The sequence below is a fragment of the Cucumis sativus genome, chromosome 6 (genome assembly GCF_000004075.3).
Source record: "Cucumis sativus cultivar 9930 chromosome 6, Cucumber_9930_V3, whole genome shotgun sequence".
Taxonomy (NCBI): domain Eukaryota; kingdom Viridiplantae; phylum Streptophyta; class Magnoliopsida; order Cucurbitales; family Cucurbitaceae; genus Cucumis; species Cucumis sativus.
The window spans coordinates 10,320,431-10,329,577 of record NC_026660.2 but is presented as its reverse complement, the minus strand read 5'-3'; the positions used below and the strand labels follow the sequence as shown (position 1 = coordinate 10,329,577).

At 29.8% G+C, this 9,147-nt stretch overlaps 1 protein-coding gene across 1 annotated transcript; it reads left to right on the top strand.

Annotated features, from left to right (window-relative positions):
- Positions 1-5,063: 5,063 nt before the first annotated feature.
- Positions 5,064-7,562, top strand: LOC101212484 (UDP-glycosyltransferase 86A2). Its single transcript, XM_004145767.3, has 2 exons — positions 5,064-5,784; positions 6,440-7,562. The coding sequence occupies exons 1-2, from the start codon at positions 5,265-5,267 to the stop codon at positions 7,366-7,368; spliced, it is 1,449 nt and encodes a 482-aa protein (XP_004145815.1). The 5' UTR covers positions 5,064-5,264; the 3' UTR covers positions 7,369-7,562.
- The last annotated feature ends 1,585 nt before the right edge of the window (positions 7,563-9,147 follow it).

Below are 9,147 nucleotides of genomic sequence, written 5' to 3'. Positions count from 1 at the left end.
AAAAATAAAATCTTGAATCAAATTTAACTATAATTTTAGTCAAACTAGAAAAATCATCTCATTACTGATCTAAATAGGGGTAATTTTCTCTATTTGTGTGACACGATAATAAGAGTGGGTAGTGAATAATTTATAGGTGTTTTAAACTCAAACTAAATGAATTTTTAGGGATTAAATATGAGTTATTTTAGCTCAGTCTTCTTAGCCTTATTTTTACAAAATGAAAAAATAGTTATTTGAATTATTAAAAGGGGCAGACATGTTTGAGTTTGTGGGGCAAGGGGCAGGAGATATGGGCAGGGTCTGGGATTCAATTCCACGTGTGAGGAAGGCTGTGACTTGGACCAATCAAATTTAGTTCTCACGTTCAACCATTTGTAAAACGACACTTGTCACCATCAATCTTAGTGTTTGAACTGGTCAACAAATTCCTCTACGCGAAGGCAATGCCTTTTCTTTTTCTAACTATCGCTTTTTCTTTCTCTCTTTCCTTATTTTTTTTCTCTCCTTTAATTTAATAGTGACTATTTTTGCAATTCATTCGAGTATTTTTGTTTTGATACTAAATAACTGCCTCTTTCTTTAATTAAGATCTTCTTCCAATAATTAATTATTTATTTTTAACAAGATTTTGTATTAAATCATTTAAAGTATATTATGTTTTCTCTGTTGCCAAAATAAGCTTTGTTAAATCATGAAGTTTTAACAGCTATCACCCGTTGATTGGATATATATATATATTTCATAATATGATAAAATGTTTGTAATGTTATTTATTATTTAAAACACTTTCTATTGATAAAGTTTAAATATAAATGATTTTTTTTTCTAATAAAACATTGTTTAGAATATGTTTGTAGATTAAAAAGAAATATTAGTGTTGTATTTGGTTCGTGATCCAAAACTATTTTGAAAAACAAATAATTTAGTAGAAAATAGAAACAAATTCTTATTTTCTTTATTGTATTTAAAATTTTGAAATTTAGATTTAAAATTTATTTTTGATGGTAAATTTGATAATACAATAATGTATATAATGTTTACAATTTTTGAAAACAAGATCTAAAAAGAAAGAAAACCATAATTTCTTGTTTTAAAAATTTGGTTCAACTATTACTGTAAATATTAATTTATATATATATGGAAAGAAGATGCATTAAACTTGGAAGAAAAAGAGGGAGAACACAGCATTGCTCCTACACAAGTTGGCCGGGAAGATCAAACAACCAGAAAAAAGAAAAAAAGAAAAAGTTTCTACTAATTTGTATTAATCTTAAGTGTAGAAGAGCTACATTTTAATTAAATTCCAAAAATTGGTTAGTTCGAGTGTTGTTTTTTTATTGATGAAATTGAAGGATATTATTGTTGTTGTTGTTGTTTTTGAACTATTACAAACAAGTGATATTTTGATTCTAACAAAAGGGATGCTAAGGAATACTAATTTTAATTTTCTTGAGAAAAGATATAAAAGAAAAGTAAATGGTTTGAAAAGATGATATTAAAAAGAGTAGATGGAGAAATGAAAAAACAGTAAAAGAAAGGACAATTATGTCTAAGAAGAGAAGGTGACAAAAAAAGGTTGGTGGAGAGAGAAGGCAAAGTGACAATGTCATGTGCAGAGAAGAGCAATTGATCCAAATACTTAACATAATTTTAGTTTTAATATTGAATGTTTATTAATGGTTTTTGTAAGCCATAATATGAACTGAATATGATTGATAGAACTCAACTAGTGTTTTTGTTCCAATCCTTTCCTTCCATACCCAAATAGTCGAATATGTCTCTAACCTAAACTCTCAACACATATAATTAATATTTATATTATGTGTACTTTCCTACTTTTATTCTCAATTATTCCATGTCCCTTCCCCTATATTAATTCACAATTTAATTAATTAATACTTTGATCCACACTTTGCACTTTCATTTTCTGTATCATAATTATTCTATAATATTTGTAATATTAGGTCCCCCAAGATTTTCTCTCCTTTTTTCCCATTCATTTTTCTTTATTTCAAGTCGGCTAATAGGCTACTTTATAAATTATAATACAATATATCCTCTTTTTCACTGTAACAAATATATATGCCATTTTATGACTTTCTGGCGCAACCTTTTGGAAAAAAAATAGACTGTGAAATAATAAAAAGTAGAAAAAAAGTTACAATTTTGTTCTAGGACTAGGAGTTGGATTAGGTTATATTTGTGGTATATATGAATTGTCCAATCTATCAAATAATTATCATAGTTTATAGTTTGATGTAATTTTATAATTTTATGTAAAATTTTGTCATATTATTGTAGATTGTGACGTGGCTATGCATCCACAGTCTTGTAGGGCTTTCTAAAATCATATTATTTGAGTGTATAAAGGTTGTTTTTGAATTTTGAATTTAAAGAATGTGATTTTCTCTCTATGTTGATGATAGAAATTATCCATTGCCATCTTTTCCATTTTTTTATCAAGGTTACATTTTCCAGCGTTCAAATAAAATTCACATACTTTACTTGTGTATGCTCAAAGCTTGAGTAAGGGAATTGTTCTATGTATTTGTTTGTTTTTTCTGTCCAAAGGTAATCCAAATTTAATCTCTTTGTTCGAATTCATCAATTTAATGAATTTTATGAGTTTAGTTTATGAATTTATGTTATGTTTAAAAGATTCTTAATTTTTAAATTGTTCAGACTTTTGTATGGATACGAGTCTCTAAGTTTTTAAACTCAATAATTTGACTCATGAGCTTTGAGTTCCATACCATCTTGTTATGTCTATTAATTTCTTAGGTTTAGAGTGCAATTGGATTATTCAACAAAAGAAAAATGTTTTTTAAAAATACATTTCTTTTAAACATTTTCTAAATTTAAATTTTAATTACTTACATGTTTGATTAGATCTTTTTATAAGTGTTTATGTACATAATTTTGTTTGGTTTGTTATATACAAAAATATTTATACCTAATCTAAATTACATTAAAGAATTATTAAACACAATTAATTAATTTCGTAAAGAAACACATGTATTTCGATTCTTTTAGAAAAAATATATATAGAAAGTAAGTACACTATTTCAAAATTATCAATTAATTAATTTCGTAAAGAAACACATGTATTTCGATTCTTTTAGAAAAAATATATATAGAAAGTAAGTACACTATTTCAAAATTATTGATTTTTTTAGAAGTTTGAAATTAGTAGACATTATATTGTGCATGTATTAAATTTTTTTTAGACAATTTTATTTGAGAAGTAAAAATATTTTATACGTAAATTCATAATCATTCAAGCTATAACCATAACTTATCTCCAAGAATAAAAAAGATAATAATAATAATAAATTTTTAATGATATTGTTCATATTTGTTTGACTAAGTAAAAAATGTGAGAGAGAAAGGTGAATTTTCTTGAAAAATTGGGAATGTGATTCATTACTTTTTAACCAAGAATATTATAAAAAGATACTTTAGATTTGAAATTAGTTTCATATTTTATTCTCATGTTAATACACACTATTAAAATAAATAAAAACAGATAATATTTGGATGTATTTTGGTTCCATTTCTCCCTTTTTACATAGTAAAATATTTAATAAATTTGATCACACGATAGAATTATGAGTACAGTATCCAATTGTTTGGAGATGCACTAAATATTTTTACTTACTTAGTGGAAACTCTATCCCTCGATATCAATTTTATTAATTTTCCAACTCTTTTAGTCAACCCACTTGCACAAGATTCTTTTTGTTTTTCTGCACGAATATATACTTCCTATTATTCTTCTTACCCACAATACTCCAACTCCTATTTGTTGACACTCCTTACTACCTATAACAAGAAAGAGAAAATGCAAATGCAAAAATTTGCCTCAAAATTTTCAACAAACATGCATAAGCTTACACCCCTAAACAATTTATAAGTAAAATATCGTTACAATCACATAAAATAGTTCCCTTCTCCATTCTAAGTTAACACACAAAAGTCTGAAATATTTATGAATAGAATAGGCTGGAACTATGTGATATGCTACTTTTATTTATTATGGTCAAGTCTCATCATTCTCCTCAATTTTTAGATGTGAGGTAAGTATTGTTAAATCTATTTGCAAAAATCAACGTTAAAAGTTTGGTTTGATGTTAAACTTTTCTTTTTGTAAATGGAGCTTGTTGTCATCGTTGGGAAGAGTTTGCTGCTCGTCTTGACTGCTGCAACTTTATACAATATTTCCATATTTTGAATTGTCATGATCAATGGCTTTAGTAAATGCATTTTCAACCTCAACAAACATTTTCTCTATCTATATTAGTGGAGCCTATTTTAACTTAACAATTATTTTAACAGTTTGTATTTGAAGTTGAGTTCATACAAAGTTATTGAATTTCAAGCTTCTTTAATTAAGTTTTTGTTTCTTTGAACTAGAATTGTAGTCTTGTGATTTTTGAAATAACATAGTTGGATTGGATTGTAGTCTTGTTTGATTGGTATACTTTGAGATTATAATTATTATAGCTAGATAATTTTTGGATATATAAGTTAGTTAATTAGGAGGTTGATAAGTTGGTGGCAATCTGATGGAATTATTTTTATTGTTTTTGTAAATGTCCTGAAAATAATATTATTTATATATACGTAAAGTTTTGAAAATGATTATAGATATATAATGAAAGGTTTTATTTATATATGTTCGAGTTTTTAAACTATATTTGATAAATGTCGTTATTCATATATATTTATTAAATTGTTGCTAGACAACAATAAATGACTACGTACAGCTCTGACGGTTTTTAAATGTTATAAACACTCGTATTTTTGACGATTTTTAACTGTCATGAAAATTTGTATACTTAAAGTTTATAAAACGTTAACGTTCACTATTTTTGACATTTTTATCAACCGTTGAGACTTTAACGATAATTGTATAACTGTAAATAATAGTGATTGTTGATAGTTGATAGCAGCAGTAGTTTGCATTTCCTATATTATGGTAAAATCAAACATAACTTTGAGTTGTTAAAACAATAACCGACTTTAAAATTTAAATCGTAGGTAAAGGTGTCAGTTAATTCCGCTGCCACGCGTAAATTAGTAAATTAAAATTGGGAAGAGTGGAACCATATGAATTATTTAATCTATCCGTAAATGAGGGAAATCCAATCATCTCTTCAGCACGTCAAACCTGGGTCAATTTTCATGCATTAAAAAAAGAAGAAGAAGAAAGTTTTACCTATAAATATACCTCATTTTCCGTATACTCCTTAAACCTAAAAATGGACGTACAATTAGAGAACCAAAAGCCCCACGCAATTTTCATTGCCTACCCTCTCCAAGGCCACGTTATCCCCTCCGTCCACCTGGCCATCCACCTCGCCGCACGGGGCTTCATCGTCACCTTCATCAACACCCACGCCATCCACCAACAAACTTGCAATGGCCATTCCTCCGCCGGAGATGATTTGTTTTCCGCCGTACGGAAGTCAGGATTGGACATTCGTTACAAAACCGTATCGGACGGTTTGCCGGTTGGGTTCGACCGGTCCTTGAACCACGACCAGTTTATGGGGTCGCTTTTGCATGTGTTTTCGGCTCACGTGGAGGAGGCGGTGGAGAGAATTGTGAAAACGGAGGCGGTGAGTTGTTTGATAGCGGATACGTTCTTTGTGTGGCCCTCCAAAGTGGCCAAGAAATTTGATCTGCTTTATGTTTCCTTCTGGACCGAACCGGCTTTGGTTTTTACGCTTTATTATCACTTGAATCTTCTACGTATAAACCGCCATTTTGATTGTCAAGGTTATTTCTTTTCCATTTTCCATTTCCCCTCACTAAATCTTGCCAAGAACTTGAATCTTCATTAATTCTGTAATCAAACAATTTCTTTTAGAAAAGTATCATTTTCTAATCTTTTATTTGAATTTAAATATATTTCTAATTTTCTATTATTCCAATCAATTATAAAGATTATGAATTAATAATAAAAAAAAAAAGTAATAGAGTAATTATTCTTAGCCTCTTTTTTTTTTCTTAGGAAGAAATTGAATTGTCTTTTCTTTTCTTTTCTTGAAAAGAAAATTGGACTTGGCAGGTTTAAACCAAGACTATATGTATCCACTTCTCTAAAATTAGAATCACTGCATTTTTTTTTGTTTTAAAATCAATTTCATATTTATTTCAACTTTGTTCATAGAAAATTTATATATAGTTGACTTTAATCCTTTTAATATGTTTATTTCAGTATTTATATTTTTATACTTCTATTTGATATTCTTTCTCTTACTAAAAAAAGGTTTCTTGTACGAAAATAATAAATAAAATAAAGCAAATTTAACAAATATTTTATTAATATATTTTAAAGGAAAACACTTTTAAATATGAGGGTTTGAAAAGATGTCATATTTTATCCTTATATGTGGAGTGAATGAGTGAAGCTTGTTTAATTTTGAAACAGATATCCGAGACGACGCCATAGATTACATACCAGGGGTACCCACAATCAATCCACAAGATATGACGTCGTATTTACAAGAAAGCGATACGACATCGGTTTGTCACCAAATCATATCCGCAGCATTTCAAGACGTTAGAAAGGCAGATTTTGTGCTATGTAACACCATACAAGACCTTGAAAACGACACCATTTCCGCTCTCCAAGCCCAAACCCAATTCTACGCCATTGGACCTGTTTTCCCACCTGGGTTCACCAAAAGCTCCGTCCCCACCAGCCTATGGCCCGAGTCCGACTGCACCAACTGGCTCAACTCCAAACCTCACACCTCAGTCCTCTACGTCTCATTCGGAAGCTACGCACACGTCACCAAATCCGAACTCACTGAAATAGCCCATGGGCTGTCATTAAGTGGAGTCCATTTCATCTGGGTGCTCCGACCCGATATTGTAAGCTCAAACGAAACCGAACCATTGCCCGTTGGATTCAGAGCGGAGGTTGCTGACCGTTCGATGATCGTGCCATGGTGTCATCAAAAGCAAGTGCTAGCCCACCCAGCAATCGGAGGGTTCTTAACACACTGTGGATGGAATTCGGTTTTGGAAAGTACTTGGTGTGGTGTACCGTTGTTGTGTTTTCCTTTGCTTACGGATCAGTTCACGAATCGGAAATTAGTAGTGGAGGATTGGAAGGTTGGGATTAATTTGAAAGATGGACGGCAGATGATTACGAAGGAAAAAGTCTCGGAGAGGATTAAGCATCTGATGGATGCCAAATCGGGGAGTCGACAATATAAAGATGCTGTTAGAGAAGTGAGGAAGAAATTGGAAGATGCTGTGAAACCCAATGGATCTTCGGACAAAGCTACCAACCAATTTATTAAGGATCTTAATGTTGCTATCTCAAGTAAATTGAAGGGACGAACACAATAAGCAATGGGTTCTAGCTACACAAAAATTGTAATTTTGTTCAATAAATGTTTCCATTTTTTCTTTTGTTTGAGTAGAAAATGAAAATTGCAACTTCAAACAAGGGTAGAAATTTTCAATTTTCAACTCTAGCTTGTTATATATCTCAATTTTAGTTTGACATTCGACCATTTCTAATTCAAATGATTGTTTTGCTATATATATAATATGATGTAATACTATAATTTTGGAAAAAACAGGGAATATTTTTCACTATATATAAGAGAAATAAAACCGAACTTTTAAAGATTAAATTGTAATTTCAATCCTTCGCATCTATGCAGTTTATAAATTTTTATTTTTTTAATAATTTTAAATGTATATATAAACCTTGTGAGAATCTAATTATACACTTAATTAATTCACAAATCAAAATACATTGAAATTTCAAATTTATTTCACATACTTTTTTTTGTTTTAAGCCTGAGTGTTTTAGTAATGTACAAACATTATATTAGGTTAGGTGAGTTAATGTCGATTTTAGTCAAATTTTTATGAACTCATGATATTTTATAAGTTTGTTGTTGACCACCTTTTAACACCTAGCAAGTAGATGGGAACCACTAAATCAAATCTTATTGAACAATAAAGACTATATTGAAAAAAAGTATTTAACTTGTGGAAACTATACCGTATATTTAACCAAAATTTTATTAAGATATAATATATGATGTATCCTTCATTTTAAGTCTAAACACATAAATTTAAGAGTTTATTTGTATCAATTTGACGTTCTATTCATTGTCTTGCAACAAAGTTAGACATTGTTGCATTCCCATTAAAATTCATATCAATTCTAAGTTGGCCAAGGAAAAAAAATAGAGAGAGAGAGAGAGAGAAGAACTTTAGAGCAAATAATTAACCATATATATATATATATATATATATATATATATATATATATCAAGGTTCATGAGTTGGGGTTCCACAATTTTTGAAGAACAATTTATAATAGGAAAAATTGAATAAACAAAAGTTATGATATATATATATATGAAGAACATATATAAAAATAAATTAGATGAAGAAAGGAAAAGCATATACAACAAAAATTGGACAAACAAAACATATATTCTCTGTTTTTTTTTTTTTTTTTTTGACAATATCAAAACATATATTTTTTTTTTTTTTTTTTTTTAGAATGATCAGTGGTCGGAGAACAACCACCAGAAGTATGGTAATTAACAAATCGACTAGGGGCAGAGGATCGTCGAAAGCCTTTAGGGAGGCAGCTCTTGACTTCATTGCCACCAAAAACCAGCCTCTTTCGGTTAATAAGTTGAGGCTTCACAGTCTCGTAGGCTTCAGCATTGTCGGGCGTGGCAAGCGGTCTAACGATGGTGCTAGGGGCGCTTGGAGGGACACAACGAGCACACATAGATTGAGTAGGAGAAGATAGAAGAAGAAGGAAGAGGAGATAAATGAAGAAATATGGGAAAAGAGAAGCCATGATCATAAGGTAACGGTTATTGTTTGTATGTGTGTGTGTGTGTGTGTGTGTTTGAAGTGTTTAAAAAGGAAGGGGTTGAGAGTTGAAAGAAAGAAAGAGCTTTAAATGAGCTCGTGAGCAGGCAGATAGATAGCTATATGGCAATATGATAGTGTTTCAAGAGAGAGGTGGTCTTGCCCGTGAATTTTTTTATAAAATCCAATACCTTTTTTAGTTACACCCATTTTCTATATTTATTTATTTCTTTGTTATGATTTCCAGATCACTTCCCCCCACTATCATGTTTTCGTAAT